At 39.9% G+C, this 22,104-nt stretch overlaps 2 protein-coding genes across 2 annotated transcripts in view; one reads left to right on the plus strand and one right to left on the minus strand.

Moving 5' to 3' along the window:
* LOC104072794 (coagulation factor IX-like) overlaps positions 1 to 3,937 on the plus strand; it is an 8,769-nt gene extending 4,832 nt beyond the window's left edge. The window contains exons 6-8 of the mRNA XM_009572369.1: positions 13 to 536; positions 2,262 to 2,379; positions 3,360 to 3,937. Of these exons, the coding sequence (XP_009570664.1) occupies positions 13 to 536; positions 2,262 to 2,379; positions 3,360 to 3,937 (1,220 nt within the window). The remainder of the gene's footprint in view (positions 1 to 12; positions 537 to 2,261; positions 2,380 to 3,359) is intronic.
* Positions 3,938 to 7,073: 3,136 nt separating this feature from the next.
* The window catches only part of IWS1 (IWS1 homolog (S. cerevisiae)), a 17,033-nt gene continuing 2,002 nt past the window's right edge, over positions 7,074 to 22,104 (minus strand). The window contains exons 2-14 of the mRNA XM_009572368.1: positions 17,034 to 17,787; positions 16,241 to 16,436; positions 15,940 to 15,997; positions 15,493 to 15,593; positions 14,595 to 14,745; positions 12,870 to 12,952; positions 12,453 to 12,582; positions 11,182 to 11,299; positions 10,304 to 10,415; positions 10,080 to 10,136; positions 9,778 to 9,889; positions 9,019 to 9,179; positions 7,074 to 7,349 (exon numbers count right to left, since the gene is read on the minus strand). Of these exons, the coding sequence (XP_009570663.1) occupies positions 9,051 to 9,179; positions 9,778 to 9,889; positions 10,080 to 10,136; positions 10,304 to 10,415; positions 11,182 to 11,299; positions 12,453 to 12,582; positions 12,870 to 12,952; positions 14,595 to 14,745; positions 15,493 to 15,593; positions 15,940 to 15,997; positions 16,241 to 16,436; positions 17,034 to 17,754 (1,968 nt within the window). The 5' untranslated portion in view covers positions 17,755 to 17,787 and the 3' untranslated portion in view covers positions 7,074 to 7,349; positions 9,019 to 9,050. The remainder of the gene's footprint in view (positions 7,350 to 9,018; positions 9,180 to 9,777; positions 9,890 to 10,079; positions 10,137 to 10,303; positions 10,416 to 11,181; positions 11,300 to 12,452; positions 12,583 to 12,869; positions 12,953 to 14,594; positions 14,746 to 15,492; positions 15,594 to 15,939; positions 15,998 to 16,240; positions 16,437 to 17,033; positions 17,788 to 22,104) is intronic.

A 22,104-nucleotide genomic window follows, 5' to 3' on the forward strand; every position in this document is an offset into this window, starting at 1 on the left:
GTGCTGGTGGAGACAAGGGGACCTTAAAGGACGCCTTTGGGCAGAGCATGCACGTGGAGGGTGATGCTGGACAAACGGAAGTGGCGGGAGATGCTTCCAGCTGGAATGAGGCACTGGTGGCCTCTGTTACCCAGCAGCCGCCGGGGGATGGTGCTGCTGGGCCGGAGGCGGGCGTCCCTGAGCAGGGTGAGGCAGCGGAGGGGAGCGCCGGGCCTGGCAAGCCCGGGAGAGGCCCGGCTCCCTGGAGTGGGCCGACCCGGGGCCCTGCGTGGCAGAGCGAGACCACAGCGCCTGCTGCCAGGCAGGAAGAAATGATGGAAAATGCTGCTGGGCAAAACCAAACCGGGGAGAGCGCTGGCCAGAACAAAACAGGGGCTATTCAAACCGTGCCGGATGGGCTTAGGCAGAGCAGTGACTGGGGAAATGTTTCAGACACGCCTCCATTCGTCCAGATAAACGTCAGCTCTACTTCAGAGCACAATGACTCCAGAATAACGGGAGGAACTTTGTGTCATCGTGGGCATTGCCCCTGGCAGGTAATGCTGTTCTTCCAGTCTGGCCATAAATACCACACCTGAATGCTTTCTTACGTGACCATCACTGGTTCCCTCTGGAGCAGAATTCATCAAGCCATTATAAAATTTTTTTCAGGTTGAGAGCAAGCCAACCTCATGTATGTCTCAAACTTCTGCAGGTTTTTTTTTGATGATGCGTATCTTAGTTGCCTTCTCATTCTTCCCCCATCCTAGATACATGCGCTTTTGTGATCTCAGCTTAATACTTTATCTCTTAACTACATCAGTCAGATCTTCTCGTGCTCTGTTATTCAGGTTCTTTGTTTCTAGAAGTTTTTGGTGAAAAGCTGTGCTTCTGACTCCTTTTGGAATGGCTGGTGGTATTTTTCTATGACCAGGTGAGATTCTTCATTAGAATGCTGAGCTTTTCACACTTGTTACGGTAAGGAAGATAAAACTGAGAGGGCTCAAATGTGAAGGTGAGTGGCATGTGGCAAGTAGGGGAACCTCCCTGAAGTGTTTCAGTGTTTGTTTCATTTCTACTAGCTTGTTTTGTTTTTTTAATCTTGGTTTTGGGAGTTGGGGTTGGGGGGTGGGGGTGGGAAAAAACCATGTGTGGGTGTGTCCTTATTTGTTATTAATTTTCACTATTTGTATTGTCTCTGTTTCATCAGTGTACTATTATTGTTTATGGGCTTGTGCATAGAAAGTTAACAGACTGAGCTAAAAAAACTCAGGTTACGGTCAGTTTATTTTATTGCTGTCACACAAAAGGCTTTTCCCATTCCACACATCAGGAGGTGGAAAAATAGTAGGCTGAGCCTGTGTGGACCATGCAATCATTGTGCACTTTTGCAAGCTGAAATGTCACGACTAGTAAATTGTATGGGTGTCTGCCATCTTACACGCTTCTAGGAGGAACACCAGCTGCTTTCCTTTTCATCAAGCGAGACCTGATTTTGGGTTGGGAGAAGGGAATGTAGTCTGAATGCTGCCTAACCGATACACTTTCTTCTTGAAATAAAGTGTTACCATCAGGGAAGTTTTAAATTTTCATTACATCAGGCAATTCGTAATTGAATCTTGTATTGGTTAACACATGAAATAACAGGTTCAGGGAAGAATTTAACTGAAGAGATGCTGAGGCATTAATGGAGCTTATAATTTTGAATAGACAAGACAAACATCTAACACCAAGCAGCGTTTTTACTTTCCGATTTTCTACTCTGAAGATCATTCCAAATTTTATTACCACTAAAAGGAAAAATAACAGTTTCTGAATCTCCACTCTTTCTTGCACTTTCACTTGACAACTGGGAAAGTGAAACACTCTTTTCTATCCCTTGTTCATACAGACAAACACCACTCTCTTCTTTTTTTAACCTGAGTACCAATGAAATACACCTTGTGTTACTGTTCTCCCCCACCTCCAGAAAATTTGAAGCCACATGAAAAATCAGTCATAGGTGTTTCCTTAGAAGAATGCCAGTCACCATAGCTCTAATCCTATTTGATTTTGTCAAGCTTAGTTCATCATAATATTCTGCTCCATTGTCACAGATGTGCACTCATTTTATTACTGTTTTAACATCATCATCTTTGCTTGGCGCACTGTAGTCGTTACTAACAACGGAAGTGTTACTTACTTTCAAGATACAGAACCTGCAGTGACCAGAGAGAGCCTGACAGTGTGCATACGTACCTAGTACAGCCCTGGTGACACGTTCTTCCTCATCTTTCACACAGGTTTTGATCCGGAATAGTAAAGATATTGGCTTCTGTGGAGGGAGTTTAATCAGCAGTCGCTGGGTGGTCACTGCTGCTCACTGCCTTGATCTCATCAGACCACACCATGTTACCGTAGGTGAGTACAATTTGTGTGTTGTATAAATACAGGAGTAATCTCTTCCTTAAAATGTGCTTTGCATTGTATGTGACCACAGTAAGGTACGATTGAGAAACAGACAGACACATCCAACCTGACTCAGATTTACAGAACACTTCCTTTTCATGGCAACAGTTAAGTGCAAAGGGGCTCCAAATGGTCCCTTTTGTTTCCATGGAGAACGTGGGAGCGCAATGCACAGCTTTTCCTTTTTTCTGTTTCCCATTTGGGCAAAGGCATTGTGCACGGAGACTGAGCACATCTCAGGGTACATCTCGGAAGAAGGATTCCTGTAGGTGAGGGTCTCCTCTCAAGTCAGTTTTGTTTTTTAATCAGCCTTATTAACATCAGTTTCCTGCTGTGGTGCCTGCTTCTCATTGCCTGTAAATTGTCTCAGAGCAGAAAACCCCTCTCCCTTGTAATGTAATGTACGACAACATGCGTTACAATAGCAGGAAGTGGAACCCCTTGCAGCAGCAATGCTGCAGTAAACACAATCTTGTGCTTGAAACCTCCAGAAAAGCGACATGCAACAGGAGCAAACAGAACACAGCCCTGGGTAACTGTCAGGAGCAATTCTTCAGCCTTATCCATGGCTGCATCTTAATGCTTAGGTCATGTTCCTGAGGGGGAAAACACAAAGTCCCATGGAAACTTAGATGAACTGTTCAAAATACAGTGCTTACTAAAAAGCGTTGACAGTATTTATGGTAAAATCCCTAGCCCGGAAGCCATAATCTAAGTATCTATTCATCCAGTCAACAACTTTGTTTTGCCCTTAAAGGGCAAAGTGGTGAGGGTGATTTGCAGGATCACCATCTGCAGAATAAGGAATTTTTGCTACAGAGCATAATTTGTTTTGGTCTGTACTCCTGGGGACGAAAGGTCAAAGCATTACTTCACAATACCGTAGAGGCTGTTTACACTTTGCTTAACATTTTAACTTGTCATGACTACAGGAGACTTTGACAAATACCAAAGAGAATTCAAAGAACAGAAGATTGATGTGGAACGGAGCTGGACACACCCACATTATGATTCAAATGACTACAACAGTGACATCGCCTTGTTGTACTTGAGCAGTGACGTTATTTTTAATGAGTATGTAATTCCCATCTGCCTTCCAAGCCCAAACCTCGCCACCCTGCTATCTGAAGAAGGACGAACAGGGATGGTAAGCGGGTGGGGTGCCACTCACGAGAGAGGTTCCACTCTGCGTTTCCTCATGAAAGTCCGGCTGCCCATTGTAAGCATGGAGACCTGCCAGCGGTCAACAGACAGACTCATCACTGACAACATGTTCTGCGCAGGCTACAACACTGAAGTTGCAGACGCCTGCAAAGGGGACAGCGGTGGCCCTTTCACAGTGTCTTACCACAACACTTGGTTTCTCTTGGGGATTGTAAGCTGGGGTGAGGGCTGTGCTGAAAAAGGAAAATACGGTGTATATACGAGAGTATCCAACTACATCCCGTGGATTAAAGAGATTGTTGAAAGTGTAGCAGATTCGGAAAACTCTACCATTAACTTTTCTTAATACCATCTTTAAAAATAGGGACAATTCTATTATTAGTGTGTTTCAGTCAAAGACACTATGCAGTTCCTGTCATTAACAGTATAAAATCAAGGTTATCTTCAAAGAAATTTTGAGTCTTCCTTTACTTTAAATGGTTAAATTGTTCATTCAAGTATTACTGAGTAAAATACTTGTGCATAATAAAGAGCTGTTCTGCAAATAACAAACAAGACGACTACAGCTTTTCTTAATGTAAATTCCTATCAGAAAGGTGTGGGTTTTTTTTTTTTAAGAGAAAGAAAAAGCTTTCCATTTCTCAAGCATACACACGTATCACAAAAACAGGCAAATAGTCCTTTGTGTGAATTAGTTGCTTAGAAAAGGAAGAAGTGCATTTCTGGTAGTGTTGTCTGTCCTCTAGTTATGAAACACCATGCAGAACACAGCAGTTGGGGATCTGTGAAGTTTTGTCACTGAGTAGAACTGCTACCTCAAGTACAATTTAGTTTACTAAAATACAAATATTTTCTGATACAAAACAATGTCTGTATGGAATATGGATTACAAACTGCTTTGGACAAACTGAGAGGGAATCCACCCAGCTGCAGCTGGAGAAACATAAAACGATTTTATGGTAGAATTCTGAAATAAATAAATGATTACTGGTGGGGGCTGTGGGGAAATGCTGTCTCCTGCGCCTCAGGGGGCAGCCCTACTTATGGTGCAGCTCCGCTCCAGCAGCTGGCAAGGAAAGGCATGAAGATGGGCTACGTGCCTCCACCCCCCCATCCCACTCTGGGCAGAGTACTACAGCAGTGGAACTACGCAACCCAGAGCTGCACAAGTAGCAAGTAACAGAACTGTCCATTTTTCACACTTTCTCTAAGACCAAAAACCCTTTTCTTCATTCTGAAGACACCCCCACTCCCTCATGTACACAATTTATCTCTCCCAGTATTTGATGAAAACCAGTGATTCAGACTTGAAATACATTTGAACACATGTGGTGGGGGAAAAATAACACATAACCACAGCAAGAAACAACTTTTCTTATCATCCTAAAACAAAAGGAAGATTGATCATGTGCACCTACCCATCCCTCTAGGAGGTTGATTTCCCCACACATCATAAGAAGCTTCACATTCTTAAAAGAAGTGTTCAATGCCAAAAATGCAGGTGAAATGGAGCACCTGTGGGCCAGAGGAATATCCCCCAACTAATTCTCCCCTTTGAGTAGCTACACTGCCATCATTCCAGAATCGCCTTTCTCTGCTGCTGCTTTCTGCCGCAATTAATAGGTGGTCTTTGTGATCCATGTCAAAAGATGTTTTGATTTTGTGACCTTTCTTACAATTAAGTTTTAATTTTTAAAAAAAGTTACACTGATGAGTGGTTCTCTTCCTCAGCTTTGTTCAAAGTCTTATAAAAGTCCATTATTACCATTCCACAAGAAACAGAACCTTTTTGTTTGCCTCAGAGAACACATGATGCTGAGCCATGATGATTTATTTTGATAGCAGGAAACTCTGTTAGGACTGCACGAGACTGCAGGATCAGTACTTTAAGGAAACATCTCTTGGGATTTAAAAATAGCCCACAGTACCCCACTGCAGTACCAGAACTACAAAAAAAAATTCGGGGGGCTGGGAGGGTGAAAAAGAAAGAAAGGCCATCCTAACCCACAGACCTTCAGGGCCAAATTCCCTGTCTTTCAATAAAGTCTTAATTAAAAATGGGAAAAAAAACCCCAAGCCCTTGAAACTCTCAGCATGCTAAGAACACACAGCCCATGTCAGTTACTGTGTCCTAAGCATACCTGGCAAGAGTAGGTGAAGTAGTCTCATGAGCAGAATTCCTTTGGTAGGCGCCATCCAGCGCAGGCATCCTCCTTCCATTTTGCTTCAAGTTCGTGTCCCAGCGCACAGCTTTATTTTATTGTCGGTCCCCTTCAGCCTCGCAGCATACTTAAAATGTGACCATCCACGTACTTACATCCTCTCCGTTATCAGTGCCAGCAGATGCCAGAGGTACCAAGCACCTCTAAGTCAGCCACCACCAAGATCCCTACCTCAAAGAATTCACATTAAGCACATGGGCTGTGCTCCTCTGGCACGAAGGTGACTTTCTTACTGAAATCCCAACTGCCAGTTATCCATGCAAGGAGAAGAGTCCTCTTCTTACAGGCAAGCTCAGCAGACAAAGATTTTCAGAGGTAGAGGTAAAGAAGCAGAGGTACAAAATGTTGCTCTGCTGTCTTTCTGTAGCACCAGGGACAAAGAAATAGTAGCATTATCCCCCTAACGCAGAGAGAGGAATCTTCTCCTTACCACTGGCAAAAAAAACCTTTCAGAAAGTCACTGGTGGGCTACAGAGCAACACACATTTGAGATACCCAAATAGCAGAGCAAATCAAAAGAAAAAAATTTACATGGCTTTCAACTCTACAAAATGAAGTCACAGCAGTATCAAGCCCTGCAGCAAAGGCTCCACACAGCCAATCTAAGTGCTGCATACAGCACCCAAAAAAGAAGTGTCCAGCACTCTGATATTCAGTCTTCTTGAGCAGTCTCACTAAGCTCGATTCCAAAGTCTGGCTCACTTAAAAAATAATCATCTATGGAATCACACGTCACAAATGGCCATCAGCTGCAGACCTTTTTTCTCCAATAGCAGTCACCGCTGAAGGCTTTGCTGTTCGCATGGAGGATCAATAGTAGTGAAATACCGCTGTCTGTCTTACGTCAAGCATTTTAACTGGAAGCCGCTGGAATTTTTAGTGGTTGGTCTGCTGGTCTCTTGAACTTTACATCATAATTTCATGAAAAATTAAATCCTTTGGGTGGAAGACGGTCAGTATTTCTAATCAAAACCAATACATGTAGATCTCCAAAGACAGAACAACTAATTAATAAAGCACTGAATAAAGAGGAAATGGACAACGGTAAACAGAAAATTAACAATTGGCAGCTTTTCCACATACCAGGTGGTCCACACATACATTCTCTTCAGCAATCAACAGACAGCCCCCCAAAAAAACAGAAGATGTTTTATTGTCTAAAGTGTTGTAATACAACAAATACGTGATCTGTACAAAGGACACAATAGAGCAAGTTTAAATACAATCAGGAGAAAGAAGTCCCCATATTCACAGTCCTCGGACAACATCTTATACCAGAACCTGAACCAACAATTTAAAGACTCACTAAAAAACCCAAACAAGTTGTTAAAAAATTTAAAGGTCTCCAAAGAGTCTATGGGTGTATTGTCTTACAGCAGAGATCATGGGGTATTCTGTGAAGGGTCACAATGGCATCTTATTGCCCTCAATGCTGATTTTCACTGCATGGGCCGATCTGCTTTTTTTCCTGATATCTGTGAATTTCCGCATCTGTTTGTCCAGCCGACTCACCCCTTTCTTAGAGGTCCCCTGGAACTTAAAAAATAAAACTAATAATTACCACTGAAAAAAAGCAGACGTCCCAGAGGTTCAAGAAAAGCGATGCATGCAAGGTTAAACCTGCAGGAGGGAGCTGATGAAGCCACTGGTTCCAACTGGTTGTGTGTGTGTGCACGCATTCTCTCCCAGCAAAGTGGATAAAATGATTCCCCCAATATATGCATCACATATATAGAGGTAGTCACACTCACAAACATCACACAGTAAAGCTTTCACATTACAGGGATTAATAACCGTGTTAGTTGTTCACATGCCAGCTGAATATACAGTTTGGAATAGTTTTGTATCTATATTGCTGGAGTTTAGTGTCAGGAATAAACTGCACTACAGTGTCATACATACAGGCTTCCTGTGGGGGGAAGATTTTTACATACAAATACACAGTAATTGAGGTGGATTGAATTGACATATGAATTCCAAACGGTAATTTATTTTAAAGGTCACTGATTAGTACTTATAAAGCAAGAGATTATTGGGGAAAAGGGTGTAGGGGAAAGTAAAAGAAATGGCTAAGCTGACCAGTTATTAGAAGAGTTATTGCATTTCATCTTTGTATTTTAACTGCAAATGAAAAACTGACGCAGCAGTTATTTTGCACAGATTAAATACAGTGACTCTGTAAAGAAACACCACTGAAGACAAACAGCAAGAACCTTCCAATCCATAGCCATTACTTCCTAGAAAGCAATTTCCCCTAACTAGACACCAGAAACAATAAATGATGGAAACTGCACACCTTTTAAGTTTGGGAGAAACAGAGATATCCAGAACATGCTACTTAATATCTGACAAAAACCATCTATTAGAAACTGAACCTCTTGTTTCCATCACGGACGAAGGCGCTCCTGACACACTGATTTTAAATAAACTTTATTCATAAAACTGTTCACTATTCATTGAAATTATATCTGGAATTTCACAGTGATTTTTAATTTTTTTTTTTTTTAAACAAATAAATACGAAGCTTAAACTCAACAGTTACCTACCATTTGTGCTAGCCTCTTCCTGTCACTATTAGTTTGTGGCAGCCCTGCTCACAGAACTGAAATGCAGACTAGACACTGTCAAAACAATTCCCACACTGATGTATGTCATCGATTGATGTCCCTCCACCCTGCATTAACAGCAGGGGGGGATTCTTCTCCCCCTGGTCTGTAGAGGTCTCATTCTCTGCCTCCTGTCAACCACCCTTAAAGTCTCACATCACTCAACTTCCTTGAAAGAGTAGGTGTGAAAAATGCCTTACTTTGGACCAGTAAAATGTCAGCCACAGATGTTCGTATAGAGTGGTCCTATACTAAGGGCTAAGAATTCCTGTGTGTCAGTTCAGGCAAACCTGGAGAACCTAATTATGTCAGAACAGCATTCAAAACCACAGGTGGTGCAAAGCTATTTTTGAGTACAGGGATTTTCATTTAACACCTGTCATTCAGGTGTCAGCTGTTGAGGTGGGTATCATGGCAAATGTTATATGCTACAGCCTATTTTTTCCTGTACAAGTTACCTTTTAGGTCACAGTACAGACATGAGAGAATTAGAGGAGAGTTTTCCAAGTTTAAGTTAGGGTGTACACACTTCTTTCCTGTATGTGCAAACTGCCAACAGCTGAAGCACATGCACTGTTCACACCTCCCTTGAGGGATACCTCTCAAACTTGGGGAAGGCAGAGTGTCATGGCTACAGGGGCATCCTGTTGCCTTCAATGCTGAACTTGATGGCCCGATGCACTTTGCTGAGTCGTTTCTGTTCAGCAAACCGTCTCTTGTGTTTTTCCAAGCGACTAATACCTCTCTTAATAGTCCCGGGCTAGAAACAATATCTCAATTAATGCACAGGAGAGATAACAGCAGAAAGCACAGCAATTATTACTTCTTCCATTTACACGTGTTCTACCATGTACTCCGTTTTTAAACTGAACTGTACAAGGTAGATGGATGAACCAAATAAAGCAAGGCAAAGGCCTCTACTGAAGCTGTTAATGTTTACCAAAATCTCAAAGTTTTCCCAAACTGGAATATTATCAGAAGATGATACAAAAACTAGGAGAGGTATAAAAATATCAGTGACACACTTATTGAATTGCAGCTTTAGTTCGAAATGCTCTAAAATAAGAGGCCTGTAATCAGATTCTCGCCCTAGAGAGAAACTCTAGAACAGTTAACATGAAAATCTCTTTTTGATTAGAGAAGCAATGATACCTGAGTGAAAGTATTGGATGAGCTTGAAACAGCCCACTTGATAGCAGAACTTACTGTCTACTCAAATTAGAGGAGGCACTTAAAAGAACTACCGTACTGTGCAGGAACCACGGCAAGAAGGTGACAGATTCCCAAGCTTAATCAGAGACAGCTTAGTTACAGAGTCACTAGGAGAGGCTAAGCTTTCCCCACACCGCAGTGCTTACCCTGGAGGACTCCATCTCCACATTCCACTTGGGCCTGACCACATAGTCCTTGTTGGAGGGCATTGGCACCCTCGCACGGGCACAGAACCCGGGGTCTCCGGGCCTAAGAGCCCTGCAGAAATAAAGAAAGATGTCACTGTTAGAGACAAATCTTACATGTAAAGAAGTGCAAGCAATATAGCGTGTTCTGCCTCAAACACACTGCATAACCATTGCCTCTAAAACCTCAAAACAACTTGCATATTGTTAGCACCACTGAAATACTTTTTTCTAATCAAAATTTTTTAAAAAATCCAACCTACTTTTCCTCTCCAGTTAACACTTTCTCCAGGTCCCTGCGGGGAGTCTGACCACCAGAGCTACAAGAAAAATAAAATTTTATAGGCATCTATACACAGAGAGAGCTCATTAACTTATTATCCTTTTATTTCCCTTTATTTCCCTTAATATTTACACACCACTTTGTTTTTCTTGATAGAGTCTTAGAAAGAAAGATGGATTTCGTGTTTCTGCCTGCTACTCCTACCTGCTCAATCTCCTTCGCTGAGGCATCTGTTCCAAATCTCTCTGTTCCCTCTCTTCCCTTGTCATGCCTTTGTAGTTTGAGGTAAGGCCAAAGATGGGTCGAGACCATTCATCTATTAAAAAAAATAAAATTGGTTAACAAATGCTAGGCCTCTGAAGTTTATCTCCAAATCACTCCGGTGATCAAATATAGCTTTCAAAGTTTATGGCAAGTATTTATGCTTCCTTTCAACCAAACAAGTGATTTTTGAGTCCTTAGTATTTCAGAGAAATCCAGCCTTATGGACAGTAAGAAAGAGCTTTCATCCATAAAGTCTCTTGCTGTTGCCTGCTCTTTTAGAATCTCTCTGAGCTCTTAGAATACTTAGTGTCAGGAACTCCTGCACGCCACAGTGAGTGCTAGTTTAGAAATACGCAAAATAGTTCCTAAAGAACGTAACAAGTTTATAATCAGTTTGCAGTCATTCAGGATGGAATGCACTACACATGGACTACAGCTGTTTAAGAAGTAAACTTTCAGTCATCCAAGATCTCTCAAAGTCCATGGAATAAACAGTCTTCTGGCAGCACCTTTCTGCCTTTATAGCATATACACGAGGTCTGGACAACTAGCCAAGACAAAATCTGGGCAAAATAAGTGCCATCCTCTGGTTTAAAGCAAGAAAGAAAGGAACAGGAAAAGGTGAATGCAGAAGTGAATGTAACAGCACTGGTTAAGAGCTCTACAAACAAAGCGATGAAACAGATTAGTGAGATTCCTACATTGCAGAATTAATTCTACTACAGACGATAGCAAAAAACACGGAACAGAAAGACTGATGCAGAAATTAAATTTTCAGTGAAATCTCACTGATGCAAGGCAAAGGGAGGTTTACATACTAATTAGCTTCCCTGCCATATCCTTGTTAGGTCTCGACTCTTTGGGGTGTTTGTAGAGGTACATCACAGCTCGTCCAATGCCACTGTGCTTCAGGGTCTCTTGGCTCACACTGGGCAGCTGCAGGGTAAAGGAAACATCAGAAAATAGCAAGAAATTATGTCTGAATATTAATGGTGTCATTGAACTTTGCAAAAAGACCAAAAACACACCTTCACAATAAGCTTGAAAAAATTAGCATTCTTCACTGTCCCACCAGGAATTGGTTAAAGTATCAACCACCAAAACCTAGAAATTTGCCTTAACATTCTTGGGTTTTATACACAAAATTAAGTAAGTTTCCAGAACTATTGACTCCAAATGTTCTTTTGCTTGTATTAGCCAAGAATTGAGTTACTGCCTTCAAAGCGTTCATTTTATAAAGCTAAAAACTTACATGGCAAAAACATTCAAGTAATCAGCTTAGCTACAAACGCTAAAAGTCTACACTGGGCATGACGGGCTTTCTCTTGCACTGCATACTTTAATAGGCCAGAAAAGAGAAGGGACTACAAGAGAGAAAAACTCACAGATACATAGCTAATGACTCTTCACTAAACTTTGCATATAAACCTGAAACAGGCAGGCAGGGCCAAATAATTTAAATTCAGGCAGAATTCTTGCAAACTCTTAGCAAGGAGAAATATTTCTAAGCTTCAGTCAAATAAGGCCAGCTAGCAGTGCTGCAAGAAAAATTTCACTTCTACTTCACTACCAAGACCATGCCACACTTATTTTATGAACACAAAGACAAATTAAAGTGACCAGTCACAACGTATGAGCCACTGAGAACGAGGGAAGATAAATGACTAAGCAGTTTAGATTTATCAAGAATCTAGAAATGCCATAGCGCATAACTCCCTGAGAAAGGGTAGAGAACTTCATGTTTGTAGTTCACCTGAGACTCTCAGAAATGTCTTCTGGCCTGCTGCTAGCAGAGCTGTTAGCTTTGTTGTGAACGTGGGCAAAATTTTTGTAACAACAACAAAGTGCCTGAAGTTCCCTAGCTAAATATTGTTCAGCTAGACAGCATGTCTACAACATAAGACTCGTTAAAATGATGCAACTTTTAAACAAACACATCTATTTTGCAGTTTGCTTCCTTGTGTATTTCACTGCACAGTCCATTGGTAGCAGCTGCAGCACATTTATCACCAAACATTTCCCTAACGCACATGATCGTAAAACCATGGAGAAGCTACGAATCAAATATGGTTAGAAGTCCATTTCAAACCTCTTGCAGGATCTTTAGAAGCTCCTCTCGTATCTTTAGTGCTGGCAGACTTCGGTCTGGAAGAGGAGAAAGCCACTCTTTGATGGCAGACATAACACCGCTATCGATAAAAGTTTCTTTGAGGTCCTGCCTAGAAAGTTTAAAGTAAAGAGAAGCCACAAAGTCATATAATACATCAAAATCTTAAGATACGATGTTCCTTCAGCACAATAGTGCATTTGAGTTTGTTTCATGTTAAATTAACAGGTAAAATTACATAGAATTTTAGGTTTTTGAGGCCACTTAGCTCCAGCATTCACTTGGAAGAAACAAAACTGTTTCACGGCATACTCAGTACAACTGTAATGTCACTCAAGAAATCTACCAAATTCCCAATATTCCCCAAGATGATAATTAACTGGAAGAATGACAACTCACTTTTTAAGATGCATAACTACAGTTGGTAGCAAAGTTAATTTCTTTAGTGCTGGTTTCTTTTGTGTATTCAGCTGTCGATCCTCCTGGAGGGAGTTGAAGAATCAGTGCAAATTAATCAAAAGAAATCAGCAATTTCATCCTTTACAACATTTACAGGAAAAAGATTAGCCTATTAAACGAGAAGTGCAACTTCTATTTCAATTACACTAACTTTGTACCCATTCCATCTTCCTACAGCCCCACAACACATTATATAATGACTTCTCTTAAAAAAGGGTCCCCACCTTAGTCAACATTTTCCTTAAAAGCATCGCATTAGGAGATTCCCCCCAAAATTACTTTTTTTTTCTACTTCGTTATTTAGGTTGATTGCAATAAACTGGAGGTATGCAGAGTCCTCCATGCTAGCTACGCACAGATAACCAAGAAACTTTATAAGTAAAATCTCACCTGAACAACAGAAAAATAGCTAACCAAAACAATGGGGAATGAGAAAATGTATATTCACTTCAGCTAAGAATGTAACCAGATAACCTAGAAGTTTAGGATAAAGCACGGTGCAAGTAAGGTAAGAGCACACAAATGCGCATCATGTGCTAAAACAAAGTCTAGGTTTCAAAGTGACCATCATCCAAGGCCATAATGTCACTAATTGTTCAGTACCTGGGCTCCCATATCAAAAAGACCCATTACAATCAATAGATTTATGTCCTGCTGTGGTTAATTCCTTTCCACTCATCTTAATCCACTGAAGGCTCTTTCTGCACAATGTTTTTTTATTGCAAGGGAGGAGATTCTTCTAATGCCCTTCTTCCCCTCTTCATGCCCCAGAATGGTTTGACAGGCACATGCTAGAGAACTAAAGACACCACAATACTGGAGCTCAGCTCTTCCTTCTCTTCAGCATTTCAAACTTTATGGCTCAATTTGAAACATTTGGCTATCATCTTGTCCAAGAAAGACTTTCTTGTCAAGACCAAGTCAGTCTCAGTTGTCTCCCAGATCGCTATCTCGCTCTCCCCTTCCTCCCCAAACACATTATCCTTATCTTGTTCTCAGGAAGATTCTTTTGTTGTGGTTGTTATTTGTCAGATTCCTCTTTCTAAAGTTCTGTATATTCCCCCCAATTGGTTTTAATGAGTTTCACAGTACTGTTCATTAATTTGATTGCTACTCCAACAAAACTACAACCACAACAGAAGATACCTGACAAAAGGCAAGACCCCAATAAACCTTGCACAGTAACATATTAAACATGACTTCCTGAAAAAGGCAGTCTGCCAAGGCAGAACTTCCCATAATTCTGTTGCTCTACCATCATTTACCACAGTACTGTCATCCAGTTTAGAAAAGGGTTCTTCTCAGGAACAAACACCAAAGTACTACATATGCTAGTAATTGTACAATGAAATTAAAACATAGTCCCTTTCTCAATGTTTGATATACTTATTCATGTAGTTTATAGAACACATATACATCCCTTTTTATAGGATAGATGATCTCAGCTGATCAAAGTTTAGCAAGTTAACTAATTTTAATCTTTAAAATGAATAAATATTTTCTCCAAAATAACATTTAAACAGTTATTTAGATATTGGAAGCTTTCCACAGTGTACAGATTACTCCTCCTGAGTACCAGTCAGATTTCTGTATTTTACTGATCACAAGATTCTCCTATCAAATGGAACTAGATTTTAAGGTGTCTTTGGAGCCTAGAAAACTCACCTCAGCAGCTTCATTCATCTTCACAATCATAGCACTGACCACATCATCTGCATCACTAATAAAAGTTCCACCATCACGGTTTCGTCTACGCTTGCCACTCATACTCTTCTTTCGTTGCAGCATCATGTCAAAATCTGACATGAAGTCCATACTGAAATGCAAGAAGAGAGTTTGCTGATGGTCAGAAGAGGGTTGATCTTACTGTCTTTGTAGGAAATAATTTTGTATTTCTGTAGCATAGCCTTTCAATAAATCTACAAGCATTATGTCTCAATGTCCCTGTAAGATAATTAATTATCCTCAGTTTACAGACTGGGAAACTAGCAAAGGGCTTCAATGGCTCTGAGACGCCCTCAGAAGTCTGGAAGACCTTGCTGAAAAGTGCTAACAACATGCACACATGTATAATATCCAGGGTTCAAAATGTGCTAAAGCTGTGACTGAAGCTGACAAAGATTTAGCTTTCCTGTACCTGCAATACACTGCTCTGACTCTACTGGAGCAGACAGAAAGGAAACAAGGAGACATGCTGATGGCACATCTTGCCATACCTTATCCCTTACACCAGCAGAGAAACACACCTGTGACTTCCATGCTGAACTGCTAAAAATAGAGTTAGATGCTTGTCTGATTAGATATTAGTTTCACTCAGGTTTTGATGCAAACCATGAAATACTGTTCTCTGAAGCAGCAGCACAGGTAATCTGCTAAGGACTGCCAAGAGACTAAACTGTACAAGCTGAGAGAGGACCTTCTGTCGTAGTTTATAAGAACACACTTTCTGTAGAAACGTAGTCCCATGCCTTTCCAAACTGAGAAGTCTAGCCAGTCTTTGGAGGAGCTTTCACCAAATCTTGCATTTGCTATTAACAAAGGAGTACGTAACACATTGACTTACTGCTTCCCTCTTTTGATGTTATCATCAGAGTCCGATTCATCTGCTGTCTCCTTCATGTCTGCATCACCTTTCTCTTCCTCCAAATCTTCCTGGTTAAAACCCTGATGGGTAAAGACAGTGCAAATCAGTGTATGGATTAAGATTGAGCATCTACTCAGGCACCTGACACTGATGCTTGAAAAGCTTCAGATAAGTCTGCAGAGAATCTAGAAGAAAGAGGAACAAAGGCTTCCTAATTCCACCTGTGACTTTCACACCAATAACTCTCCCAACAGAAGAGTGGTAAATGTTGTTTAACCCAAAGACTACCTCAGTGAGTCCAGCAGACAGAAAGCTTCCTTCCTGATACAGCATATCCTTGAACATGAGTTCAAACCTGAACAGTCATTCTGGAGTACCTTCCCATGAAGATTAGATCTAGCAAGAGACATCCACAATGACACTTACTGTAAATTCCTCTTCTTCCTCATCACCAGATTCCCCAAATATATCTGCAATCAGGTTCCTGTGAAGGTAACAGTAACATTTATCTATTTAGACTGCAACAGTGAAAAGTGCATTTTCTGCAAAATTTCTAACGACTGTGTGGAGATCCACCTTTTATTCTGCCACCTACTACTGACCTTCCTCTTCACACCACCAATGAAGGTGGACAATCATTCTCTGGTTGGGATTCATCCATTCTCCATTCACGATCAGTCTCACTATGTGCAACCCTGAAGGAATTCATATTCCCAGAAGCACTTACTCTTGTTCATTGCCAGATTCACTGTCACTGCCAAACAGATCTTTCTCTTCGTTTTTCTTCCCAGCATTCTCTTTTCTTTCTTCTTCTTCTTCCTCACTATCTGATACAATATTTTCCTTCCTTTTGTCAGATTTCTCTGACGCAGCATCACTATCTGATTCTTCGACATCAGAAAGGATACGTACTTTTTTTGCAGCTGCCAACAGAAAGGAGCGTTACTACATGTCCTAGTAACAGAGGTGACAACTGGTACTCTCAGAAAACTATTCTCTCAAATTCAATTTGGACAAGAGGGAAGCTGACAAAATTATTGCCATTTCTTAAAAAACATATCCATTCTAAAATCTGTTTTATTCAATCAGTAACTGAAGTTTCCATACACCACATCTATCCATAAAAACTTGTAATTTCAAAACTGACTCTCACCCCCAGTATATGAAAAAAACAAAAAAAACCCAGAGGAAAAAATGACTAAAGAAATAACAACAAAGTAGAGAAAAACGACTAACAGGAATAATCAACACGACAACAGATGCCAGTGTAAAGCAAGATCATTGCAGTCTTCCCTTTTACTTCTATTAGACCTACTTATTACTCAAAAGTATTAGGTATACATTCACACAGAAATGCAGTTAGAACTATAGCCTCTACAAATGCAGTTGTGCTCTAAAAACAGATTTGCTTTATGGTTTCGTATTCATCTTAGATGCTTTCTTCACATAAAAACAATGATTTAACTCTAACACTACTGCTTGTCACATCACATTTTTGTTTTCACACTATAGTTCCTTACGTGTTTTCTCATTGTCATCCTCACTGTCAGAAAGGATAGCTGTTTTCCTCTTCACTGTCTTCTCCTCCTCTTTCTCTTCTTCATCACTGTCCGATATTTTTCGTCTCTTAGGAGCTTCCTCTTCACTGTCAGAGCCCTGAAATCCTTCCCTTACATGTTCATTATCTGAATGATGAGAATCGTTCTGCACCTCCTCCTTCCTGTCCTCCCCATCACTATCCTCAGACTCTATTTCTTGTTTGTGTCTGGAAACATCCTCGCTCTCCGAGTCGCTAGCCGGCTGTTTGCGGAGTTCCTCACTCTCTGAGTCGCTGGCTGGCTGCTTGTGGAGTTCCTCACTCTCTGAGTCGCTGGCTGGCTGCTTGTGGAGCTCCTCGCTCTCCGAGTCACTGGCCGGCTGCTTGTGGAGCTCCTCGCTCTCCGAGTCGCTGGCCGGCTGCTTGTGTGATTCCTCATTTTCAAAATCACTACTGTGATCCCTGTGAGGTTCTCCATTTTCAGAGTCACTTGCTCGATGATTTAAGGCATCTTCATTTTCAGAGTCACTTAAATGCTGATTTGGACGGTCCTCAGTATCAGAATCACTGTCTTTCCCTCCATGAGCTGCTTCATTGTCTGAATCACTTACATTGTGATTTGGAGGCTCCTCATTATCTGAGTCACTGTCTTTTTGCCTTGGGATATCTTCATTTTCAGAGTCTGTCATATGAGGCTCTCCCATTTGCCCATCATCTTCTCCATCACTGTGTTCATTCTGAAAGAGAAAAATCATCTCAGGCAACTAAGCAAAAAAAACCGCTTAAAAAGTAAACAAAAAGCGTTCTCAATTTTTGCTTGTCCTTCCTCCAATTTGATTACCCAAGGTATTGCAAACTGAAATACTTTCTATACAGAAATAATTATTAGACAATTTGCATCAAAGGACTACTAAATACCTCAGATCAAGAAAAATATTAAGAGATCAATGGAAGTCTGTCCACCCTGCAGCGCAATCATATTTTGGAAATGGTAACAGAATTTAAAACACACTCAAATAAACATGTCTAAGAGGGATCCAGTTCCTCAAGGGTAAATGCTTAGTGCTTTTATTTTAAAAAGTCAGGCCTTCAAAGTGGTTTAGTCCAAATCCCCAGTAATAAGGCAAGAAACAGTATCTCGCACTCGTCATTTTCTTTTTCTTAAGATCTCAAACAGATGTTTTTTGTATGAAATACATTTTACTGAAACTGCACATGCATTACTTTCCAAGTGAAGCTCAAGAGAGCTTGGGCCCTTTCATGCTTTGCCAAGGAAACTTGTTTAAGAACATGTCAATACCAAAAGCCCACCAAAAAAAACAGGAATAAAGTTTTAGTCAGACCTTTCAGAGTATTATTGTTAACAAGTTTTGTGCTTCAATGTGTAAGAATGTAAGAACAGATTCAGTGCTTCTCTCCCTTAAGCTGATAGCTCCCGTGCCTATCCACACCCCTGAGATAATCTATACACAAATACATCGATCTTCTTAAAACTTTAGAATTGAAACACAATCCATTCTGTCTTTTTCTACAGGGCAAAAAATACCGAGCCACATGCTCCATTTTTGGAAAAACCTTTCACAAGCCACCTGTCAATATCATTACTGACAGTATCTTGTTTTATCTCTCCTACAACATCTAATTTCTATTTGGAGAAAAAAAAAATCTCAATTGCATTTACCTGAGAAAACAGAATTAGACTCTTGAACGCTCATTTCATTAACTTAGTACACCTCTCACAGACACTGTCACAATAATCCTGTTTTCAACTGAAAAGAACAATACTGCAAAAGGAACTTCTTTTTTATATACTCCACTCTTCAGCCAGGCTTTCCTCAGGGGTGATTTTGTCTCAGCTACAGACTCCTTCCACTAGCATATTTGAAAACTGAGTATTTATTGTCCTAAGAGATACTTTAAGACCTGTATGTCCTGGAGCTTCCAAATCTTTTTTGTCAGCAATTTTATTTCCTTGGAAAGACAGACTTTCTAGTTTTATTTTCTGTAGTCATTCTACTCCCACATTCAGAGCCATACAAAATAATGCAGGTGTATCTATCCTACATCTACAACAAACAATACTATTAATCTTTAAAATGTATGAATAAGAAGGAATTTTAAATAAAATTAATTTTAATTGCTTTTAGGGACTATTCCCTCCAGAATTATACTAAACAGTAAATAACATTGCTTTTTAAGATTTTGGACCTTACGCATTTATTCCCTTGGCTAGCACTTGATAAAATAATAACTTCTAAATTACCGCAGAATCACTAACAGAGAGTTACTGCCCAATAGAAAAAAATCAGGACTACATAATTTTAAAACATGCACTTCAAATACAACTTCACTATTTCCATGTTACTCAATGCTAGCTACAAAACAGCTGCTGTGATAATCTGAGCAAGTTGTCTTTTCTCTACTGCTTGTCCCTGTCTCTACAGCGATGCTACTCTTTTGAATCATGCTGGTGGTACTATTTAGTATTTCTTATTTCTCCTGACAGAAAGGAAACATAGTTCTGTTAAAACCTGAATTTGGAATTTTAAAGAATTAAACATGAAGATTAAGAAGTTACAGAATTGAGGACGCACAGCTGAGGAAGACCATACACACACTCAACTGCTCTCAGCTTATTATGAGAGTTACTTTTTTTTTTCCCTACCAAAAAATTAATTCAATTGTCCTCTCCTGCCCAGTATCTCCCACATAAACTAACAACATGTGTATGTGATGTATTTTCTCTGACTGTATTATTTAAGATTAAAGAAAACTACAGCTGCAAACAGAACAGGGAACAGATTTTAGAGCGGTGTTACAGGTAAGGTCATTGAGAAGTACTGAAATGCAGAGGTCTACACTGAAATTGATGTTTATAATAAAATAAATATATAAATAATAATATGAAGTCTTTAATCCTTATTTTCCTACCATTTAATTTTTGGTGGGTTTGTCTGTCTTCTCTTGATTTCAGATGGTTAATGCTGAACGGGTACTGATAATTACGTCAGCAGTAATAGGGGATTTTGCTAAACAAAACGAAGGAAAACAATACAAATGCTCCTCTTTAAACTATTAGGCTCATCACCTTCCAGACTGCCGGTCTAGAAAGTCTTCGGTGAACAAGTAAACAAAACTAAAAACAACGGAATCCATAACGATTCTTAATGTTTCTAAGGTCAGAAGTGTGGCTGCAGGTTATATATCCACTTATTCAGAATAGGTTACTAAATTACAAGGAACTTCCTATGCAAAATACTTGGTAAGAAGTCATCACAATTATACAGCATTATTACTGAAGCACTTTACAACACATTGAATCTCTAATCTGTTACTGCAAACTGACAATCACTCTTGAGAACGAAGATGTTTGGGGAAGGAGAACAGACATGCATCCTAATTAGCTCACACTGTGATTATACAGTGCTCTGCACCACAGAATCCCAGTGGTTACAGCAGGTGAACTCTACTGTGATATAATCACCTACAGAAGAACCACTTAGATAATATAGATGCCCCTACACAGATTGGGCAGACAGGCACCATCTGCTCTAGTCCTGAGTCTGGAAAGCTCAACCAGAGCTAACCCAAAACGCACACAGTTATATTAGTCAAGTCAGTAAGCCCAGCAGAGAAATGACACACACCACCTCAGACTCAGCACGTTAACATAACTGAGCATCTTCTAAAGCAGAGCTGGGACAGAGCTGAGTCGCGCAGAGCCTACAGAGAGCAGACAGGCCCTGTCCACAGCCATCAGTGCAAAGGTCTTCTGAATACAATTAATGAATCTGTGAATGTTTTGGAATACACTTGAGATAAAAAGTGCATGAAACTTTACAGTAAGATTTCTAAACTCTGTAGGATAGTCTCCCCTCCACCCCTCCCCATTTTTTTTTTTTTTACTAGTTCGTCTCTAAAAAGATGTTTTCAAAGATATCAAGTATGTAATTTTGGAGTTTTCTATTTTTCCTTTGCCAAATACTTAATTAAAATAGAAGATCAGACATCCTCAAAAACAAGTAGGTCTCAGGTAATTGCTACTGCATTTTTCTCTAATTCCTTTGCTTTCTTTTCTTCCTCCTCTTTATCTATAAAGATTTTAATTGAGATGTCCTTGATTTTTTTTAACTGAAAGAATTCTATAACATGAGGCTTTAGTACAGTACAAAATAAGGAATACATCAAAACCAAATTTACAGTGTTATCCTTCCACATAAAAATTTTAGTTAGCAAGTAGTTTATGGGATCAACACGCAGCCACTTTTAAGAGGTACTATTTCGATAACTTAGTAAGTTCAACAAAATTGACCCATCCACTACAATCTCATGAATGACAGTTGTTAAACTAAGGCATATATAACCATCACAGGCAGATCAGCAAGTTTCTCTTTTTTTAAGAAATGTAAGATATTTGTATATATTTGTTAACAGTCACAGTCAAACCATAACTTAATTCATGAAGACAGCAGCGACTTGGTGAAAGTGCAAGAATCTAAGTCATCAAAGATTTCCATATGAGCCTGACTTGTACAAACACTGTAAACATGATTTCATATTCATTACTGTACTAAAACTATGTGTTATCTAATTCTATTTGTCTAAAGCAGAATCGTTAAGGACATCAAGGAGAACATTTATAGATAAAGTGGGACTGGGGGAAGGAAAGCCAGAAAAGAATTGTGGAAAAGAAAAACCCACATACCTGAGACCTACATAAGTAATTCCTCAGGATTCCCCTTTTCTTTAAAGTTAAGAACCTGAAAAAAAAGTTTGAAAGTTTAAAACTTCAGTTCTTTACATCTGAGTTCTAAATTAGAGACGAAATAGTAATTAAATAGACTTAACTGATTAGGCTGTCTCAAAGGTTTTATTACCTTTGAGTGTCATTCCTCCCACATATTCCTAAAGATGAAGGAAATAAGAGGATGAGAGAATATTTAGGGTAAATAATATGATAAATCACTGAAAGCTACTCCTTCAGAAAGCTGTCCTTTCAGAGACAGCTGCTCCACATGATTGCATTTTGAGTTGCATTTTGAATTTTCTGTAGG

The sequence above is a fragment of the Fulmarus glacialis genome, unplaced genomic scaffold (genome assembly GCF_000690835.1).
Source record: "Fulmarus glacialis isolate BGI_N327 unplaced genomic scaffold, ASM69083v1 scaffold402, whole genome shotgun sequence".
In the NCBI taxonomy this organism is placed as follows: Eukaryota; Metazoa; Chordata; class Aves; order Procellariiformes; family Procellariidae; genus Fulmarus; species Fulmarus glacialis.